The sequence below is a fragment of the Muntiacus reevesi genome, chromosome 2 (genome assembly GCF_963930625.1).
Source record: "Muntiacus reevesi chromosome 2, mMunRee1.1, whole genome shotgun sequence".
Lineage (NCBI taxonomy): Eukaryota > Metazoa > Chordata > Mammalia > Artiodactyla > Cervidae > Muntiacus > Muntiacus reevesi.
In genome coordinates, this window is record NC_089250.1 from 91,759,306 (window position 1) to 91,782,271 (window position 22,966).

Sequence of the window (22,966 nt, forward strand, 5' to 3'; positions counted from 1 at the left end):
TCATTTCTGCAGATGATTTTAAAGCACTACACTCTTTCTCTTATCTTTCTATGATTCCTATAACCCAACCTGGAAACTTTTCTTCAGCCCTTTTCTGTTGTTCAGATTGGATGAATTGTATTGATTTCTTATCTTTGTCATCTTCAACCTGTTACTGGATCTATCCAGCAAGATTTTTTAAATTTCAGTTGGAGCATTTTTCAGTTCTAATATTGTGACATGGTGTTTCTATTATCTATTTCTCTATTGATAATTTCTATTTTAATACTTATTTCAAGAGTGTGATTGTTCATTTGAACTTTTCAATAACAGCTTCCTTCAAGTCTATGATGGCAGCTACTGACTGCCTTTTTCCATGACAGCCGTTTTCATGGTTTCATATGCTGAGTAATTTGGAGTGCCTCATAGGGATTTTGAGTATTACATGATGAAACAACCAAGTCCTATGGAGTATGCTGGCATTTTTGTTTTATCAAGTAATCAATCTGTTTAGGCTCAGGCCCCAAGTCCTGGGGTGCTTCTTCCAGTGCCAGTTCAGCCTTCAAAGCTTTTGCAGTGCTCTTTGGACCTGCTTCACACGTACAGAATTTTGTGGTCCATCTGAGACCCGAGGTGGGGGGTCTGCCCGGCGGCCCACTCTCAAAGGTGCTCGGCTGGCTAATTAGGATCAGGGGACAGTGTGAACAAGGAGAGCAGGTGAGGGAAAGCTGGGGAGTTACAGAATATGTATAGCATTATTCCATATTTGTGAAAAAAAAAACAGTGTATATGTACCTCCAAGTGCCTGGAAAAAAGGTCTGGTTTCCTCTAAGAAGGGACGTAGAATATTGGTGAGAGGGTGGTGTTGAAAGGAACTTTGACTTTTTACTCTATACTTCTCTTTGAGTTAGGGCTTCTCTGGTGGCTCAGCAGAATCTGCTGCCAGTGTAGGAGATTTGGGTTTGATCCCTGGGTCAGGAAGGTCCCTAGAGAAGGAAATGGAAACCCACTCCAGTATTCTTGCTTGGGAAATCATATGGACAGAGGAGCCTGGTGGGCTATAGTGCATGGATTCACAAAGAGTTGAATGCAACTAAACAACAAATCTCTAAGTTACTTTTGTCCATGCCCTATCCTTTTGTAATTTTTAAAGCAATAAGGTATGAGGGAAAGACTGGGGAAAATGTGGAGTTTAATTCAAATTGTATACACTGAAAGTATCTTTTCCTGGATATAATACACCTTACTAAATATTTATCTAATGAAAAATACATTTAGGAGTCAATATAATCATTGAATTCCCTTCAGCCATTAATGTACTAATCAGAATTACTGCCCACAAAACAGAAGCTTAGTCTGTAGTATTAATGAACTTTATTCACATTTTTCCAAGTAACTGCAATATTAAGTACAAGCTTAAAGCAACATACAGTTCTTAGAAAACACCGCCTGAGTGCTGTGACTGTGGGTGCCCAGCCTTAGTACCTTCAGAATGTTAAAGTGAGTGCAGTGCTCAAAATACATACACAGCACAGGGGGACAGCTCTTAAAAACAGTTCTGCTAATTATAAAGAAATCCAAAAAGAGCCCTCTAGTGTATCACGCAGGTGTCCTGACTTTCAAAATGGAAATGAATAATAAAGGAGCGGCTTTCCAGGCTGGGAGGAAGCCTGGGCCTCAGCCCTGGACATGGCTCCTCTCACAGAATTTGGTACTAAGTGGACAGCTCCCTATTCAGCCTATTGCACAAAATCCATTTCAAATATTATACATGGTCACACTTTTCGGATCACTTTTTAAATACTATTTAACTGATCACAAGACTATGGTAAGGACCCATGAGTCAGGCTTTGGCAGTTTGATCCCAAACCAACTACAGAATCAGACTGTATAAATATTAGCACCATTTTTTAACTAGTCCAGTGAAATGTAAAACTGCCCACTAAGCTATTTTTCACTGAAGCAGTCAACAAGACAGTTGTTTTCACTTCTAACATATGCTTGGCCCCTCTTCCTCTTTGCCAGTAATACATTTGAACACTTTGATGAGCAAGTACTAACATTTCCGCTGATAAAGTTTATGTTCAGCACAGCCTCAGCACTCAAAAGCCACCTTTGTGTTGTGCATTTTAGCTGGGTCATGCAAACTCAGACAGCTAAAATGCACAAGAGAAAGGGGGCTTTTGGGTGCTGAGGCTATGCTGGACATAAACTTTATTAGCGGAAATGTTAGTACTTGCTCATCAAAGTGTTCAAAGCTTTCAAATTACTAGTAATCTACATCTAATGAATCAATGACAAAGCTATTTCATAAAAAGCACCACAAATGTGTGCTTACTACATTACAAGCAATTCAGATAAACTATACCCTATTTTACTTTTAGTAGACTTTAAAAGAAATGTATATAGGTACTTGGGAATTTTCTGGCAGTGGGCGAGTACAAGCATTTTGACACCTCATAAATAGAGCAGTCTTTTAGGTTTTAAAAGGAAGAAAAAGGACAGATTCCTAGTCTCATTCACCTCAGCCCAGCAGAAGTATTCTGGTGTTACTTAATATTCTATTATTGCTTTTAGTAAACACAGGAAATATGTTACAACAAGTTGTTTTAATTAAGAACTTAAAAAGTAAAATTTTAAAAAGAGACTCTTATGCAGCAGTTATTTTCATCTATATTTTAAATATCAGTGGATTCTCAGTTTCAAACTTTTCAACATGAAAGGCAATTTTAAATTACCTCACTGTTTCATAAGTTGTCTCAAGGAATAAGAACATGATCACAATGACATTAGTGAGAAGGAAAAAGTAGGCCATCAAGTCATTACAACTTAAAAATTTTGTAGGTTCAAAAGGTCATCTTTACCCCTAAAGAGAAAGAACAAAATGAAACCCTAACCAACTAATGACTTGGACACAGTAAGGGGACTCCTAGTCACTTCATATTGACTCATTCATTGTTCACGCACATTAAAAACACTTAAAAAAATCTTGTTCATTGGTCCTCTACTTAAAAGGGGGAAAATACTGGCCAATATCACCTTCTAGGTTCTTCCAGATCTGCATGTGGAGTTTGCAGTAGTAATTAAGCATATTAAATACAAGTCTGTGTTTTAAAGGAGAGAGTCTGGCTTGCTCAGGACCTTGAGGGATTGGGTTTCTAAGGCAGTCCATCAGCATGGACCTGAGCTACTCCCCACTTCCTAAGACTGTCAGCTACAATGGGAACAGAACACTGGAGCTGGTAGTTGAAACTATACATGCAGGAGGTTTTAAAGGAACAGTTTCCACCACCACATTACCACAGAAATTTCATCTTTAGGTACCTGCAGTGTTTAAGGACTATAATAACAGCAAGATTCACCAGAATCCCTAGCAAGGACATTTTGGACAACACACAGACCTTTCTCTTACTAAACATACATTGTAGTGACTAGGAGAACTCTATATATTCACCTCAAAATAACACACATATTTTAAGTTTTTTTAAAAAGCTCATGATTCTTCAATATGAAATTTGCAAAGCTTAATATGATTATGTAAGATGATACTGTGTGAAGATTTTATATGGAATGAAACATCTTTGTAGAAATCAACCATAATACTTCAAAGACCCAGAGTAAAAATATCAAGGAAATGCTCAAATGCACATCAAACACCAAATTTTCATTCATACATCTCTACATGGTAAGCTGGCAAAGTACTTTTTTCTCTTATCAGGAATTTAGCATTCATCCTTACTGTAGATTCCTACCTCTGCTAAATGGAAAAAATGTTTCTCAAAACCACTTTCTACCCCAGAAGCAAATGTCCTGGAGAGAAGGAAACACTTCATTGAAATGCTCACATCTATGCCCATACACAGAGCATCATCCCCTCACATTGGCGTCTACACAAAACCTACCAGCTAGGAACCTATGAGGAATGTATTTCAACCAAAAGTCTGAACAATGTACATCATCAAGGTTTTGTTATTGGTAAGTTCCATGGAGGAGAAAAGTAGGGGTGATCCACATCTCTAATAGGTAGCTTAAAATCTGTCTCCCATCCCCAATAAGTAAGACAATGTCAACTTACTAAGTGAAATTTTAGATTTTAAATTCTAAGTATCATTGCTAAACTCTTCTAGCAGAGGCAAAACTCCACAGTGGGTGAGTGCCAAAAGGCCAGATTGCAGCAAGTGACTGGTACCCCATTAAGTGTCCTTAAAAAATGTCAATAAAAAGTGACAGTCTTTGACTCAAAAGAAACTTCAGTACTACTTCTAAACATTTCATTTGGAATGCACTTCAACTAAACTATTAATAAGTGCCTAGATGACAATCTAAAGAGAAAGGATGACCCTCACCCAGTCCAGATAGTTCTTAAATATCACAGTCCACATGAAGTGGTGCTTGAACTGAAACACAAAAAAAAACATTTAATTGTTTAGGAACTACCAATGTTCTACAATGCTTTCACTATACATGGTATCAAGAGTAGTGTTGAAATTCAGTTTTAACTTGATGTTCTTTCCCAAAGCAAACTACACATCAGGAAAAGGAATCTTCTGTGGCAAGCTGGCGTAAGCTTGCCAGCTCTGGAATCTGAGGAGCTGTTCAGAACAGGAGGAAAACAGGCTTCACCTAACCTGAACCTAGAAACTGAAGTTAAGCATCTGTCAGCCATTTAAAGGCATGTGGTGTCAGTATCTTAAAAGATTAAGATGCTTTAAAACAAAACCCTTAGAAGAATATCAAAGATTTAGGGAATTCTCCTCATAAATAACTGAATGTCTATGGCTTCAGTTGTCACCCTACTCCTGAGGCAGGTGACAAGGATTCATCAAAAGAGACAATCTTTTGGACATTCCCCAAGAAAAACTTTGCATAATCAGTTGGTTTCTTAAACCTGTGTCCAGTTTCTTTTGGTAGTTTTTGTTTTGTTCTTTTCTTTCATTTACACTTTTAAAAAGAGGTTGTCCAAGCAACTGTTCCTTCCCTCAAGCTCTGGCAGAGTAGCATCTCATATACTCTGTCATCCATGGGTTCTCTGAGGAGGCAGGCTTGACCCGCCTATTTTTCTCCACATCAGCAGAGTGAGCCCGCTGCCTCTGAGCCGCCAGCCGCCTCTTCTCCACCTGCCTTCTGCTCTTGGCTCGCAGTGCCGATTCATGGATCTAAGGGGAGTCAGAATGAATGAACAGTGGCTTTGGCACTAATTTTCCAGAGTATTCACAATGAAGCTTCCTCCAGGTCACCTGGATCAGGGCAGAGGCAAGTCAGCCTCACCATATTCAGGACTTCTGTGAATAAAAGTTTCTCCAGAAGAGCCATTCCCCTGGGTTCTCTCTTACCCATTGTCAGAAGTAAAGAAACTCGGCAACAGAAAATGTCCACCAGACTGAATTTCAGTTTAAATGGTAAGCAACTAATCTACACATGCCTTGAGAAACTGGCTCTGGAAAAGGATTGGAACTCCTTAGCATTAAGCAAGAATAAGTATTCCATTGAAGGAACTTATATATTTTACAGTAAAATACTATCAAATTTCAAGATTTTACCACCTAAGATGTTTAATGAACCTCATTCAACTTAACTCCACGGGATTGCCAGAGGACAACTCTGTTGTCCTCAAACAGAGTTATTTGAGATAACTCTGTTATCTCAAATATCACTCCAAAGACCACCATCTGCTAGAGTTGAGAAGTCTGTTCAGTAAGACTTGGACCGTGGCACTTAATGAGAGTTCAAACAGCCTGCATCTCTGCTTCTCTTCAGGCCTTCTTTGCTTTGGGCTGGTGGATGCCGTTGGCGCTAACACAGTCATTGTTCTGTGACCCCACAGGTGAGGGGCCCTTGTCAGCTCTTTGACTAAACCTTGGGGGAGGGATGAGCAGGGGACATGCAATCACTCTTAATTTAATCCAAAGAGAAAACAGGAGTCTAGATAGATGTGCAGAACCACAGCAGATGCGATCTGATAGATAGCAAGAAAGGGGCTGAGGTGCGAGATGCCAGTTATCAAGTCCAACAGAGCAGGAGCCTCTCAGGAGACCAGACGCAAATCTAGACGGGCAGCTGCCAGCCCTGGCTACGCCCCTCGACTGTACCTCCTAGGCCCCAGGAACTTGAGAGCCCCGCGTCCTGCCCCTTCTCCACCCGGCTCGGTGTCAGTAAAACCTTCCAGCTACCAGTTTACTCCCAGCAAAACCCCAGTCTCTAGGTAGCTAACATCCTGCATCCTGTTTGCAATCAGATGCCCAGTCCCGGGCTTTCCTTGGCCCACCTGAGACCTACCATGTCCCAGAACATCACAGCAACCACAGTATGATAGCCAGTGCCAGCCAGGCCAACCCCACCCCCAAGGGGAAAGCAGAGAAGCCCGTTCACCGGCACCTACCTCCCGCACGGGGGCAGAAGCGCAGACGTTGTGAGTTTTCTGGCTTCCTGTGTCCGTCTGTTTCTCTCCCCACCCATAGAGGGCAAACGGGTGCTTCTGTTCTTTTATCTTAGTGGATGACCTCTGAGGACTCTTGATGGCTCTCCTGCTTCCTCGGGCAGCTAAGGCACTTGGTGGCTGCTGAGGGTCAGGACTGCTGACTGATTTTTCAGGGTCTCTCATCCTGATCTGTCGTTCAGCTTTCTCTTTTACATCTTTCACTGGCAGTGCTTTTTAAAAAAGATAAAACAGGATGGATGCTTTAAATTCAGGTTTACATATAATTACACATAATTTAAATATTTGGGATGGAAAATTCATAATGCCTAGTTAAGTCAGTAACTTTTTTACTTACAGCTCAATTCTACAAGTTTCACTTAAAATGGATGGACAGAAATAAGTTAGTCTATCCCATTTTAAAATCAACAATCAATACACCAAGATTAAACCAAGCCTATTCAAAATAACAACCATCATTGGCATTTTGAGGTTATGAGTCTCAATTGAATACTAAAAGCTAAAAAGCTAGAAAACACCAGGGCCTACTGGCTTTCCCCATGATAAATCCAGTCATTTTACCATCTTGCTTCAGGGACAGATCTGGATTTGTGACAACCATTCATCAGCTGCAAAAGGTTAGTTTTTAAGTTACTCAACTGGAGTTTGGGGATGGTACTGCTTTGTGATGCTCCATGACTGTGGAAAATGCTCCTTTCAGCTCTCCCGAGCTCCCTATAAGAGTTGGCTGGTGACCTTAACATGAAAAGCCCTCCATCACAATAAGGAGCGGTTTCCATAGCTCCTCACCTCCATGTACAGCTGGGTGCAACCAGGGGGAGAGCTGGGAAGAGGGCTCTTTTTCCTGATAACATGAACCAGGGCCCCTGGCCTACACAGTCCTAAATCTGTCAGCAAGGCTGGTAAAACTCTGGTGGGGAACGGACTGCCCACCTGAGGTATACTCAGATATTCAGGACACACTCGAGAACATAGCCATTTCCCCTAATTACCCTTTATGACTGTCCAGTCATTACTTCTATAGCCATCTGTGTAATCCTATATGACCTTATAATCTTACGTGATCTTACACAGGTTGTATTCCTCGTGTGAAGCCTAGCAAGCCTACGTCTATCTCTGAGTAAGAGCCCCTCGTGCCTCCAGGGCACCACCTTACAGACCCTCTTGCTTGCGAGGCTCCAGAATTTGGCTCTAGGTGGTGACTTTACAGGTTCCTAGGAACCTGTGAAACCAAACCCCATCGTTTTCAGGACACACTCATGTCCCTCACTCATAGTGGACCCTTCCCTGATGACATCCATGTAATCCAGACACAGTGCACATGTGTGAACCCTGACGCATCACCTGCATTTCTGTCTTCAGCAATGACCTTTATCTACCATATCATTTCCTTTATTACTAAGCATTTTAAATAGACAGCATGCGTCCAGCCCTGGGGTTCAGCGCTTCACACTGCTGTGCACCATATCTGTAAACCCAGCACTCAGGCTATCTGGGGACACATGAGATGCCAGTCTTACACTAAATTCTGAGAATCCAAGTTCCCCCAGCACTCAAACACTCTTCTGAGTGATGTGTCCACACCTCATCCTCTTTCCTCCCCTGGATCTAGGAAGAAGGGAAAGAGCCCATCAGGACCAAGACAATGGGAGGTAGAAGGGGGTCGAAGCCTGGCGTAGTTAAACACTGAGAGAGGGGGAAACAACTCCACTCATCTTCAGGGATTCATTTCCTTCTCTTCCTCTCCCAGCCCCCATATGTCTAACTCAGACCTTCCAGGGAGCATGTCCACAGGAGATGGTAACAATTTGGTTCTCGGGACAAGCTAAAGCCAACCAAGGAGAGATTAGGGAAGAATTCCAGCAAGTGGGGAACTGGCTTCTACAAAGACACGAAGAGAAGAAAGAATAATTAAAAATGACAGGTACATAGTCTATGGATGAAGGCATGAGTGGGTAGCAGCGGGGAGATGAAGACCTTCTATGCCAAACACAGGAGTTTTATTTTTCCTAAAAATGAAGAAGAATCACTGAAGGATTTTAGGCTGAAAAATGCTATGGTCCTATCTGCATTTCAGGAATGAGGCATCTAGCAACAAACATGCCCCAAAGAAGTGGGGGCAGAAAGGATGGAGAGTCCAGGGTAGTGGGTAACCCACAATGCTGGCAGGGGCAGAACAGGGAGAAAAGGCCCAGATAGTGCCCACCACCCCTGGCTGGTGCTCAGACTCACCTGGGCACCTGTGAACTGGGAGGTGGTACCCCGACCTCTCCAGAGAGCCCAGCCACAGAGGGCTGAATGGGCAGCTGAGTGGGTGAGGCTGGGAGGCAAAGAGGAATCCTGGGCCCCTACAGGGATTGGGAGTGGATGGTCACACTATCCTCCAGAAGGCCATCAAAGATGGGGAAAGGGTATTTGACGACTCAGGTATGAGACACCCCTGGGGCCACCAAGCAGGCCACAGCAGGACCCTTAATCAGGGGCCCAGAAGAGAATGTGGAATAAGATAGTCATAAGCGGGCAGGTGGGGGCTGAGGCTCAGATGCAGAGCAGATCCCCCAAAAGGAATGCAGAGTCAGGGGAAGGGGAGCAGAGGTTGGCCCCCTGGGACACCAGCGCCTACTGAGCCAGTAGAAGGGATGAGGAGAGTCACAGAGGGAGCCAGGGAAAGAACAGCCAGCCAAGTCCAGAAGCTTCCAGGAGAGAAGCTGGAGAAGGATGTTCAGAAAAGCACAGAGCAATTAACAGAGCCAAATTTTACAGAGAGGGCAGGAGAATGAGGACAAAACAAGACTGGGCATTCTAGGGTTTAGGAGACACAAACGACTATGCGAACACAAATAGCTACAAGGGCGCACTGCAGGGCGCAGGGGACACAGCCAGTACTCTAACTCTAGACGGAAACTGTCAGTCACCATGTGGTACACTAGGGCTTCCCGGAGAGCTCAGCTGGTAAAGAATCCGCCTGCAATGCAAGAGGCCCCGGTTCAATTCCTGGGTGGGGAAGATCCACTAGAGAAGGGATAAGCTACCCACTCCAGTATACTTGGGTTTTCCTGGTGGCTCAGCTGGTAAAGAATCCACCTGCAATGCAGGAGATCTGGGTTTGATCCCTGGGTTGGGAAGACCCCTGGAGAAGGGAAGGCTACCCACTCCAGTATTCTGGTCTGGAAAATTCCATGTATAGTCTATGGGGTTGCAAAGAGTCGGACATGCCTGAGCAACTTTTGACTTTCATGTTGTACACCTGAAGCATATAAATCAAATATACCTCAATAAAAAGATGGTTAAGTTTTATGTTAGGTGTACTGTATCACAATTAAATAAAATAAAGCAACATAAGATAAAATATCTACACAAGTTTTTTAAATGAGACTTGGCTCTGGGCAGTCAGGCTGTCTCACATGACAGAGAGGAGCATAGGGGATGGGGAGAACCAGGTCACAGCAGGTTGCAGATCAGGGAGACCCCAATGATCTCCTCACCATGGATCACTGAAAGGTCTGACATTAAAAACAGTAGTACCCACCAGAACCCAACACAAGAAACTAAAATCCTCTCTAGGGAGCCTGGGTCTCAGATTATTCCTACAGATAATTTTCTAAACACAACAGGCAGTGTCCTGGGGATAATGACCAGTCACACAGGAGACAAGACAGTAAGGAAGTCCAGCAGGAGCAAGAGACTTGGGAAAATGGGGTTATCACTGACAGGCCATAAAACTAACATGTATTTAAAGAAGGAACACAAGCTCAAAAATATCTGTAGCAGGAGAAAAAAGATGGAAAACACAGAAGAGAGAGAACTTATCACTATAAAATTAATACTTAAAAAACTCTTGAAACAGTGCCTGGTACAAGATAAGTGTATATACATTTCAAAATCCCATTCAAAGTTTTAAATAAAGTCATTTCCAGGCAAATAAAAACAGTGTCATCACCAGTTACTGTGGAAGATTCTAATAGCACCTTTCTCAGTAACTGACAAAAATCAACTCAGCCTTGATTTAGGACTATGCTGTTCATTACAAAAGCCATGACGCAGAGGTGACTTACATATAATTTTACATTAATCAAAATTAGCTGGAAACAAACTTTCACTCCCTCAGTTATACCAGAGTTCAAGTGCTCAAACATGTGGCTTGTGGTTAGCATGTTTCACAGTCCAGACAAAGAAACTGCCCATCATTACAGGAAGTTTGACTTGAACAGACTGGTTTTTTTAAACTATTTGAACAAAATTAATGCATCTGACCCAATGGGTACATACAGAATACTGCACCAAAACCACAGAATATACAATCTTATCAAGCACATGCAGAACATTTACAAGAATTTACCTAGCCAAAGCTATAAAGAAAATCTTAATAAAGTCACAAAACTGGAATCATACAGTATGTAGTCTCTGACTCGTGTGCAATTAAGCTGGATCATGCTCATCCTCAGTCACTTGAGTCGTGTCCAACTCTTTGCGACCCTATGGACTATATAGTCCGCCAGGCTCCTCTGTCCACAGGATTCTCCACGCAAGAATACTGGAATGGGTTGCCATGCCCTCCTCCAGCGGATCTTCCCAACCCAGGAATCGAATCCCCGTCTCCTGCTTACAGATGGATTCTTTACCGCTGAGCCACCAGGGAAGCCCTAGTTAAGCTAGATACAACAGCAAAAATATCTTTTACAATCTCCAGCTATAGGAGAATCCCCTGGTGGTCCAGTAGTCAGAACTCCATGCTTTCACCACTGAGGGTCAGAGTTCAATCCCTGGTTAGAGAACTAAGATCCTAAGTCTCGTGGCATGGCCAATAAATAAATAAATAAAATCTCCAGTTATAAAATTAACATTTCTCTTTTTTTCTTAAATTGAACCACAATATGGTATTAGTTTTAGGTTACAGCCAAGTGATTCCGTTATATAAATATATTCTTTTAGGTTACTTTCTACTATAGGTTATTATCAGATATTCAATATAGTTCCTTGTGCTATACAGTAAATCCTTGTTGCTTATCTGTTTTATACATGGTAGTTTTAATCTGTAATCCCATACTCCTAATATATCCCTTTCCTTAAAAAATTTCTAAATAATGCATTTGTCAAAAACAAATCATGATTTCACAAAAATGTCAATGTTGTCCATGTCATTGAGCTATACACTTAAAAATTGTTAAAATGATAATTTGTGTAGTGTGTTTACCACAGTTTTTAAAAATAAAAAAGTAATGGCAATAGAGAGCATCAACCCATTCTTATTAGAAATATTTCTAAAATTTTCAATAAGTATGATGCGGCTAAAGCAGTAATCAGAAGTAAATCTAGAGCCTTATATCAATATATCAGAAAGAAAAACAGGCAAGGGAAGAAAAAAAAAATTAATGATAAGCAATCCATCTTAAAATGTTATAAAAAGGGCTTCCCTGGTGGCTCAGTGGTGAAGAATCCGCCTGCCAGTGCAGGAGACATGGATTTAATCCCAGTCCAGGAAGCTCCCACGCGCAACAGAGGAACGAAGCCCGTGCACCAAGCTGCTGAGCCTGTGCTCTGGAGTCTGGGCACCGCCCTGCAGAGCCCATGCGGGACTAAGCCTTCACGCCCTCGAGCCTGCGCTCCGCCAGAGAAGCCACTGCAAGGAGAAGCCTGCATACGGCAATGAAGAACAGCCCCACTCCGCAACTAGAGAAAAGCCCATGCAGCAAAAAAGACCCCAGCACAGCCAAAAATACATTTAAAAATAAAAAAATATTAAAAAATTTATAAAAATAAGCACTAAAAAATGAAACGAAGGGGAAAAAAATCATGAACTAATAAACACATAATAAACAAAATGGACATGGCAAAGGGTTAGCTTGGAACAAAAATTAACAGAATTCACAAACCTCTAGCAAGTCTAACAAAAAAAGAGGGTAAAAAATAAAAATAAGTAAAAATAGAGCGAGTGAGGCCGTCAGGTTAAATGTGCACTGGTGACCCGTGATCGTAGTCCTTTCCTCTTCAAACCCCACTACAGTGAAGGAAGAAAGGCCAAGGAGCAGAGGGAAAGGACAACGAGCAAGCAGGCGATGACACCAGACAGATTCTGGAAGGTGCAAAGTGATGAGGAGAGAGGAAAGACTCATGGGACTCAGCAGGATGATGCAAACTCCCTGCAGGAGAAGGGCCCACGGGACACAGTGGCGCCGTGCAGTAACCGGCACTGAGGCACCAGGCTTCCCAGAAGGCGAGGCCCAGCCTCAGTCAGCGCCCCAGGCCATGTGCTCCAATGACAGCTTAACAAGTACGCGCCTCGGCTGAGAACCAGGGTCCACGCTGCATGCCTGTGAACCTGGGCAGATTTTTGTGAGCAGAGAATGGAGTGAAAGAGGTGCCCCATGGCTCCTGGAAATAAGCCGTGATGGGCAATACAGCAGCTGCCCAGCTATCTCTCAGGAGTGCTCACCATTGGAGGCTGGCCTGAAAGAGATGAGGAGGGCCAGGCACACGAAGAGGTCGCCTGCAAGTGTCTAGCAGACAGCTGCAGTCAGCATGCAGCAGAGACATGCCACGCCCTGTGCTCTGGCCAAATTCTAATTCACAGAAACCATGAGCTCACAGGTGAGACCTGGAACCTGAAGTACTAGTTTCCAGGGTAAGCCTGTCATGCAGTAATGGATACTCCCTCAACAGTCCTTCCTGTGGTCCTCAAGGCTGGTGGCTGCCCCCCACCCCCAGCCCAGGTCCCTAAAGGAGGAGGACCAGAGGGCAGCAGGCACAGGAGAAGGGAGGGGGACAGGATGAAAAAACAGGATGAGGTAAAGAACGGGGTCCTTCCTCCTCTCCCCCAGCTCTGTTCCCAGGATGCTGATGGGCAGGTTTGGCCCCCCGGCAGGAGGACGGAGGAGCAGGGTCTGGCAGGCTGACACAAACAGGCGGGCAGCCCCCGGAAAAGCAGCAGAGTCCCCCTATATCATAGTCACAAGCTCCTCCACGCACAGCTCCCAGAAAGCCCTTCAAGCTTCCCTCTTAAAGAAGCAGACAGGCTAAGAGCAAGCATTCGAGTACCTCCTTTAATAAGAAAGAGACCAAAATATAGAGGAAAAAACTAGGCTTGGAATATAAGAGATCTCTCAAAGGATATTTATGGCTTGGGGAGGGTGGGGGACAGGGGGGGAGCTGGAGAGTGGAGTTAGAGAAAAGGATGCTATTTTTTGTTAATTTTTAAAAGAACATTTGGGACAAAAAAGCAATCTCTTTGAAATTAAAAACCAGAATGGTAGAATTTAAAATTTCAACAGAAAATTTAGAAGATAAAATTGAAGCATTCTCAAAACAAAACCAAAGTTCCAATTTAAAAAAAAAAATTAAATAAAAATATTAGAGGTTTGCTCCAGGAGGCATACAAACCAGCTAAAACTAACTATCAAGAAAAAAATGAATAGAAAATTTTTTAAAGTTAAAAAAAAAAAAAGTTTAAGTCTTTTTTGGCCTCTCTGCATGGCATGTGGGATTAATTCCCTGACCAGGGATCAAACCCATACTCCTTGCAATGGCAGTATTGAGTCATAACCACTGAACCGCAAAGGAAGTCCCCAGAACAGAAATTATTTTAAACAGTACTAGAAAATATCACTGAACTGAAAGAAGTGTTTCTAGATTTAAAAGGCTCACCACGGGATTCCGCTGAAAGTCCAGTGGTTAACTCTGCACTCCCAATGCAGGGAGTATGGGTTCAATCCCTGGTCGGGAAACTATATCCCACATACCATGAGGTGTGGCCTAAAATAAGTTTTTTTAAAAAACTAAATAAAAAGTCCCACCAAGTTATCAGTCCAATGAATGAAAAATAACACACAGTATTTTTAAATACCTAGGATAAAGGGACTGTCCTAAAACTTGAAAAAAGAAAAAGGTCACATATACAAAACAAGTGTCAGAATGACATTGTGGTACTTCTCAACAATAAGACCAAAACCTAGGATTCAATATAATACCTTCAAATACTGAAATGTCTAACCTAGGAAGGCTCTATCTTGCCCAAATGGCAATCCAGCCTTGGATAAAGGCATTTTTAGAGTTCAAGGTGATAAAATTTTTACTTTCCTTTCAACATTTCTCAGGACTTGGAGAGGATGTGCTCCACCAAAAGGAAGGGAGATTGGAGGCTTCTAGAACAGGGATCAGATAAAGGAGGTAAGCAAAAGGAATACTCAGCAAACATGAAGAGAAGTCCCAGCTTGACAGCAGTGTCAGACCTGGACAGCATAAAGTCTAAATTAAAACAAGAGAGTCAAGGGTTCCCCAAAATTATTTCCCCAAGGAAAATAATGCAACAAATAGAACACCTAATGTGCCTGGCATATAATAAGCTTTACAATCCCACTAGACTATTTCAGGCTAAATTATAAAAGAAAAAAGAAAAGCAAACATAAAAGTAAAGTAATAATTACCTCTAGGAAAAACATAAATAGCAAAGAAAATATAATCAAAATGTACTGTATGGATCATCTGCAAATAACATTTACAGAGCCATGATCATGCAAATATAGAATAGTACTTAAATGAAATAGTCACATAGTTAATACTGTGGGACAAAAGAGGTGCTTGTGTATATCTAGGTGGGAGGAAGGGAGGGTTTGAGGAATGGCCAAGCTAAGATCTTAAACTAAATCATCTCCCATTATGGGAAGTCAATATACAATTTTCAAAATAAAAAAGCCAACATTAGTCTGAATGAGAAAATCGTTGGCCACAGCACTGAAAAGAAAGGTAAAGAGTTACTCCAGGGAGCAAGGGGCATGGATGGTGAATGGACCAGGATTACTTTTTCATTTTAAGCGTATTTTTAAAAATTATGCATAACTGGTTTAAAACTAAAATTGAATTTAAAAAGAAATGTAAATATGAAGAAAAGAACTGGAGACATTCTAGACACTCTTGAAAGCGTGTTGGCTACAGAGAGAAGGCACTTCACAGTGAACAAGCATTCCCACACCCACACCCCACACACAGGCGACTTCCCAACAGCTTTTTAGTACCATCTCTTAAATAAGAACAAGAAGCCAAGAATCATTAGACATTTGAGGAAAGCTGCTAACTTGAAATACAGGATTATAAATTACATTAAAAAAAAAAAAATCCAGAGAGAGAGAGGGGAAACCTGTGCCAAAAAAACATGCAAAAACTAAAAATTCCTAGTCCTCAGCAGGACAAGTGAGGATACTATACATACAAATCAAGAACAGAATACTATTTTTTTAAAAAGGATTAAAGAGAAGGAGAGAAGGAAGGAAAACCCAGAAAACAATTCAACAGGTTAAGACAGATGGAATGGAGGCCAGGGTAGAAAATTAGATATGTTTGTGAATATCCAACATCCAACTAAGGAGTTCAGAAAGAAAAGAGAAGAGAAAAAAATAGTAATAAGAAAACAATTCAAGAAAACTTCCCAGAATTACAAGATAGGAGTTTGACTGCAAGGACTCATGAAGCACATTAGAGGAAAACAGGCCTAGACAGAGGAAAATTTTCAGAACACAGAGGACGAAGAGAAGACCCTAGAAGCTTCCAGAGGAGGGAGCACGTTATCCATGAGGGATTATGAGTGAGAACAACATGGGAGTGTAACAGCTACTTCACAAGTCCCAGTACCAGACAGCACCACCTCTAGATTTTGTAGAGACAAAAGCTTCCAACCTAGAATTTCATGCCTATTCACAAACTTGCTGAATTGTGAGGCTAGAATCTTTTGACATGCAAGATCTCAGAAAATTTAGCGTCTCACACATCCTTTCTCAGGAAGGTCCTAGAAGATAATCTCCGCCAGGAGAGGATAAACCAGCCAAGAAGATGATGGGAGAGCCACACAACAGAGGGTCCTACAGAGGGAGGGCAGGTGTCCCTGGGGTGGCGGCCAAGAGCCCTCCCAAGAGGCAACAAGGCAGCATGCTGCCAGAACAGCGAGCAAGCCAGGTGGAAGTAGGTCAGAGGCCCCAGAGGGATGTCTTAAGATGGGGAGGGCGACAGTGATCCTGATGCGTTGGTGGCATTGCAACAGAAAGAAAAGGGAGTCACAGCAAACAATACAGGGCCGCCCTAAGCAACCTCGTCCACAGCCCTAACTGAATCTAACTAATTCTCTGATGACTACACCAGAGGGTGAGGATGCACCACGTGTACGGTTTAGGAGGTCACTGAAAGGAATGAAGGGCTTCCCAGGTGGCTCAGTGGTAGCGAATGCACCTGCCAGTGCAGGAGACGTGGGTTTGATCCCGGGGTCAGGAAGATCTCTTGGAAGAGGAAATGGCAACCCACTCCAGTATTCCTGCCTGGGAAACCCCATGGACTGAGAAGCTTGGTGGGTTACGGTCCATGGAGCTGCAAACAGTTGGACACTGAGCAACTGAGCACGCACACAGAAAGAATGAGAGCCAGTAGATAGTACTAAAAATCCAATTAAAAATCAACAGTCTCAATAAAAGCCATGTTGGAAAAGCAGACGTACACACCAAGGAAAAACCAGAGGACTGGGAAGGGGTCACCTAGGGAATAGGTAATTGGGATAGGGGAGGAGAGCTGATGTATCTCCGTACTAAGCCATACATAACCATATAATTCTATGTGTACATATGGCTTCAGTAAAGACAGGAACTAAACGTTTATGTTTCAGAGAAACTCAAAAGAGTGCTCATCATTCTGTCCACTTAAACACAAGGACTTTCAATTCTGCCAGACATAGGGATGAACAGAGGCTGTGATAGGCATGAGCAAAGCAAAAAGATTCTGGGATGGGGAGTGGTGAAAGACGAAACACTTTTTCTTCCGAGATTCCTAAACCAGAAATATTAGCAAAGAAGAAATTACCTCAGCCAGCTCCTGGGAGGATTCAGTGTCTCTAAGGGAACCAAAATAATCATGAACTCTTACAAACACAAGCCCCATACTCCATACTACAATGCTGTCTAAAAACTGCATTTATATACACCTGGAAATAACTGACAGCTCTTTCATAAGCAATGAAGGGAAAGAACCAAGGAGAGAGAAAAAGCTCATTCAGTCTGATTAAAGTGCATCTCATAATTGAGCTAGTAGCTCAGTGCCCCATACCCTCCCCATCTTCTGTTATTCAAACTTCTACCAAAGGTCAGGTGGAGAAGGCAATGGCACCCCACTCCAGTACTCTTGCCTGGAAAATCCCATGAACAGAGTAGCCTGTTAGGCTGCAGTCCGTGGGGTCACTAAGAGTTGGATACAACTGAGCGACTTCACTTTCACTTTTCACTTTCATGCATTGGAGAAGGAAATGGCAACCCACTCGTGTTCTTGCCTGGAGAATCCCAGGGATGGGGGAGCCTGGTGAGTTGCCGTCTATGGGGTCACACAGAGTCAGACACGACTGAAGTGACTTAGCAGCGAAGGTCAGGAATCAGTGGGAATTCATAAGTAACATGTGAGGATGGAGGGGCAGCCCTGCCACATGATGAACTGAGAACAGCTGGGAACAATATAACAAGACTCAACTTCCTCTCCTCCTCAGCATCTCACAGACAAGCGAGGATGAAACTCCTGAGAAAAGTCTGATCAGAGTACCACTGACAAGGTGGTAAACAAAAACAGTCATCGATCATTGATTCTGAGCTTCTATTTCTTCGTCTATAAAATCCAGGTAAACGAGGTGAAAACTACGGTCCTACCTCTTAGAACTGTTTTTGAGTGTTGACTAAGAAAATATATACTTTAAGATCGGTGACTGGATGCATGACAAGCTCTCAGGCCATTTTAGTTGTTTGGCTCACTAGGATCTCTTTAAAACTGAGTGACGTCGGGTGGTGCCTGGTCCAGGTTGGAGTAGAATAGAACCCCACGGGGTTCCTCCAGGCTGTGTCTGGGGCATACATTCAACTGGGCCCTGAGCACCAGCGCCCACTCGGCCCGCCTCACACTCCGACAGCCCGCCTCTGCGATCCTCCGGCAGCAGAGAAGGTGCAGGGCCCCGCAGGGAGCAGCAGATGCACCACCCCCAAGAGCCATTTTCCAGCTGCCGCTCCTCAAGCTCACAGTAAGTAGCAGCTGGAGGAGAGGAGGCGAGCGAGCAGCCGACAGCACCCGGCATTTAGAAGGATTATCTCCCAGCAGCGGGGATTTATGCAACAGTCTGCGGAAACAAATACAAAATATTCCTAAGGGAAAGCGCGGTCAGGTCAGGGTGTTAACACAAAAAACAACAGCCCCAATCACAAGACAATGCGCTTAGTTAGTTCCCATCCTCTGGCGGTCTGATGAAAGCTGGGCTCCTCTCATAAAACAAATGAGCGTTTAGAAATAAATAGATGAGAGTTTAGTGGTCCAGAGGCCATCAAGGCTACCTGGTGAAAATCTGGACTTCGCCAGCGGCACGTCTACGGCGTTCACAGCTGGCTCAACCCAGAGACACACTTTACGGAAATACAGGGTGGGACGGCGGGGGCGGGGCCGCCACCTTCCTTATTTTGTCAAGGGTGGCTGAGAATACGCCACCCTACCAAAAATAGATTAAATAAAATCAAGAGCTCGCCGGGAGCTCTCGCTGCGAGAAACGGCTGCGCGGTTCAGGAGACGAGCAAATCCAGTCCCGCGAGCTGGCCCCTCGCAGCCCCCTCCCCGGCCCGGTACCTGGCGGCGCCGCGTCCTCCGCGTCCACGGCGTCCCTGGTCTCCGCGTCCCCCGCGGCCTCCACGCCCCGCTCCTCCGGCCCTACGCGCGCCTCAGGCTCCGCGGGCGGCGGCGGCGGCGAGGCCGGGACGCACTGGGGCGCGGGGGCCCCGGTGCCCGACGACGCCGACGACGCCGAGTCGTCCGAGGCGCCGGCCTGGCCCCAGTCGTCCCAGAGCCAGGGCGCGTGCGCCTGCTCCAGCAGCCGGCGACCCAGGCGGTAGTGGCGCAGCGCACGGTAGCACGGCCCGTACTCGTCCCAGCGCGGCTCCTGGTAGCGCTTCATGTACTCGCTCTTCACGCCGCTCCCCGGGGACATGGTGCCCCGCGCCGGCCCCGAACGCCCGCCTTCCGCGCCGCGCGGTCGCCTACGGAACCCACGACACGACACAGAGGCACGCCACACCCCTCCGCCAGCCCGGCCCGCCGCGACGTTTAAACCCAGCGCCCCGCCCGGACAGGGCGGGCTGGGGCGGAGCGTGGGAGGGGAGGATGGGGGAGGGGTGGGGGAGGGAACGGGGGAGGGGAGGGAGCGGGGGAGGGGGCGGGGCGGAGGGAGCGCGCGGCCCGCCTGGGGAGGGGCGGAGACCTGGGGGGAGGGCGGCCAGGGGGCCAGGAAGGGCCGGGCAGCCGGGGCTGCCGGGCTCGGGGGTCACCTGGGAGGGCAGCTCGCGAGCTCGGAAGCCAGAGGCCGCGGGAGCCCGCGGATGGGAGGGGAAGAGGCAGGCGTGGGCGCGGAGAGCCGGGCGGCCTCGGGGTCTTGGGCACGGGGAGCGGGGCGGCCTCGGGGTCTTCGGAGCGCCCTCGGAGCGCGACGTGTGGGCAGGAGGGCAGCCCCGCTTACCTCCTTCTTGTGCCTCCAGCCGCGCGCCTCCGGCGGGTCCTCGGCGCGAGTGGCGCAGCAGCCAGATTCGCCCGCTCTCCCAGCGCTTTCCTGCCGAGCAAGATGTCGCTCCTGCAGCAGCCGGTAGGGGAAGGCGCCGCCTCAGCCCCGGGAGCAGTCGTCTCCAGCGCGCGCTCCCGGCCCCCGGCCCCCACCCCTCTCTCGGTGGGGGCGGCGACTTCGGCGCCGGGCGTGGGGTGGCGGGCGACTCGGCTGGCCCAGCACCCTCGCCAGGTCCCCGCCCGCCCGAAGCGCCCACGAACCCTGTTGTGGGAGGCGCTGCCCGGGGCCCCCGCCGCGTCCCGAGGCGTCGGGGAACGGAGCCGCCCACCAGCCCGCGACGCTGTGTTCTCTTCCCGACACTTGCCAGGGTCGCGCTTCCCAGAAACAGCCCCAAGTGCGCGCGTTGGCTCTTGCTTCCTGTCCTTTGCTCACAACACCTGTTACTCTGGCTTTTAACTCCTTTCACTGCTTTAGTGCAACTCCTTTCTTGTCGACACCCCGAACATTTTGTGAAGCTATTGGTTAAAACTGCCAAGCCACCCTCCCGGAGGCCCAGGTGCACCGAAAGCCTTGGCGGACTGGGTTGCGGTGTGCTAAGTATACATTGTTGCACTGATTGTTACAGTTTCCAGAGCGGTCCCGTGCGGATTCTTCCCCTTTATGAAAAGGAGCCTGGATACATTAGTAACAGAAAGATGTGAAAGAAAAGAAGTTGGGGGAAGTCAAAACATTAGCAGTTAAAAAGCAGGCCTAGGTTCTGGCTTCCATACTGGTTTTCCACCGACTCGCGTCTGTTCTCCCTTCTGCCTCCGCGTCCTGCCCCGCTCCCCATCATAACCGAAAGATTCATAGGTAGACACTGCCCAAGCAGGACGAGTCAACCTGTTCTGAGAACTTGAAGGTAGTTGTCCAGAAAATTAACACTAATGTTAACGGCAGTTTTCTCGAGAAACGCTTGTGATCTCCGCTGTTGACACTCGCACGGTGGCCCTGATTTCTCCCCTCCTCAACTTTACCTTCTATAGCTTGAAATAGCCCAGGAACCTGCTAATGCATTTCTTTTTAAACTGTTTTCCCATGGCTGCAAACAAAAGAACCTTAATAAATATATTAATAACGTGGGGGAAATGACAATGTGTGGCTACATCAAAAATTCAGAACACAATCTGTTTCAGTTAGCCTTGGTTGCATAATTAAGCTCCCTAAAACTTGTGTATTATTTCTCACAAAGATGTATTATTTCTCACAGTTCTATGGGTTGAAGTGAAGTGGCTCAGTCGTGTCCACTGTTTGGGACCCCATGGACTGTAGCCTACCAGGTTCCTCCATCCGTGGGATTTTCCAGGCAGGAATACTGAAGTGGGTTACCATTTCCTTCTCCAGGAGATCTTCCCAACCCAGGGATTGAATCCGGGTGTCCTGCATTGTAGGCAGACGCTTTACCATCTGAGCCACCAGGGAAGTCAGCTAGGCCATACCAAAGCTGGTTTCACTCTGCTGGTTTAGACTCAAACAGTTGCATTCAGCTGGAGGGAGAACTGGTCTGGAAGGTTCTACATGGCTTTACTCACATGCCTGACACTGGGGCTGGCTGTGGGCTGGGCTGTCTTGATACCCTCCCTGTATTCTTGTCCTCCAGGAGGTTATCCTAGCTTCTTCACCTGGCCCTTTCTTCTAAGCGGTTAATAGCAGAAGTTGGAAGGCCTCTGAAGGTCATATACATCTCTCCTGCTGCAAGCTAATGCTCAAATAAGTCCCAAGGCTAGCCCAGATTCAGAGAGCAAGAAACCCCACCTCTCCCTGAGAGGAGTAAATGCAAACTTAAGTTGCCAAATGGTGTGCATACTGGATGGAGGAATTTGTGGCTCTTTTTACAATCACACAACCACACACACACAGTATAGAAGGTATGACACCATTTTCTGTATAACTGAAAAATAGGGTTAGGAATGGTTTTTTTGTTTTACATTTGTCTATTGTGCAGATAGGTGCATGCCATTCATTCTAATTTTTAAAAGTATTATTATTCAGGGCTTACCACTTGGAAGTGACAAAAACCTGATTCAACTAACTTAAACAGAAAGGGTACTGATTGACTCTGGCAAGCCTAGACTCACGAATCCAGTCAATATCATCAGGACTCACTTCTCTCTCTTGGTCTCTGAGCCTTCCTCTGGGGGCTGGCCTTTTCTTCCACTACAGTGGACTTCCCTTCACAGCTGGAGAAAGTGCAACTTGTACTCCAAGCTTGTGTTGTCTTAGCTGAGGACCACCAGTCTTAGCTGAGGACCACCAGCAACAGACAACTTCTTAGTATTCCAGATATAGAGAAAACTTCTTGGCTGTCACCAGGGGTAGGAGGTGATATGACTGGCCAGGCATGGGTCATGTTTCCATGCCTATGAGTGGGGATAGGGTGGGAGGCTGAAACTGACAGCCCCAGGAGACACAGGGAACAAGGAAGGGCTGGCTCCCCAGAGGGAGGAGCAGTAGGCAGACAAAACAACATATGTTCATCCATATATTCGTCTTTGTGTTTAAAAAAAAAAAAAAAGGATGAGAAAGATCTAATTTGACAGCATGTGTGGGGAGAACCTTCTGGGACCTAGTTGACCATAAGTAAGATGCAACTGTTAAGACGCTGAATACAATCATAAGCAGTAGCCACAAAGTTGTATTTCTTTATCAGGGGCAGTAAACCTTTCCTGTAGAGAATCCTCTGTTCCCAGAGCACTGAAGGACTGTCTGTGTAGAAGACAGTGTTGTTTTGTTTTACAGATAGAAGTAGGACCGACAAGCAGAGATTAAAAGCTACAACTGTGGTAAATATGGACCTGTAACTGGTTTCTGAAGCAAGAGGGAGACTTTAGGGCTGGCCTGTGGCGCTCACAGAAGAAAGAGCGTAGAAAACAGACAGACACCAAAGGGACATCAGAGGCCGAACAGCAGGGTCCCCAGAAGGACAGGAAAGGGCTTTGGTAGAAGGAACCTTCAGTGAGAGGCAG

At 45.5% G+C, this 22,966-nt stretch overlaps 1 protein-coding gene across 3 annotated transcripts in view; it reads right to left on the minus strand.

Annotated features, from left to right (window-relative positions):
- Positions 1–20,052, minus strand: part of CCSAP (centriole, cilia and spindle associated protein) — a 29,968-nt gene extending 9,916 nt beyond the window's left edge. For 2 of the 3 annotated variants that reach the window (XM_065922325.1, XM_065922324.1), the window contains exons 1-3: positions 19,920–20,052; positions 19,037–19,443; positions 6,359–6,627 (exon numbers count right to left, since the gene is read on the minus strand). In XM_065922325.1, the coding sequence (XP_065778397.1) occupies positions 6,359–6,627; positions 19,037–19,394 (627 nt within the window). In that variant the 5' untranslated portion in view covers positions 19,395–19,443; positions 19,920–20,052. Of the gene's footprint in view, positions 1–1,008; positions 5,136–6,358; positions 6,628–19,036; positions 19,444–19,919 lie in introns of those variants that run through there. The other variant, XM_065922323.1, reaches the window with a different exon arrangement.
- Between the last annotated feature and the right edge of the window lie 2,914 nt (positions 20,053–22,966).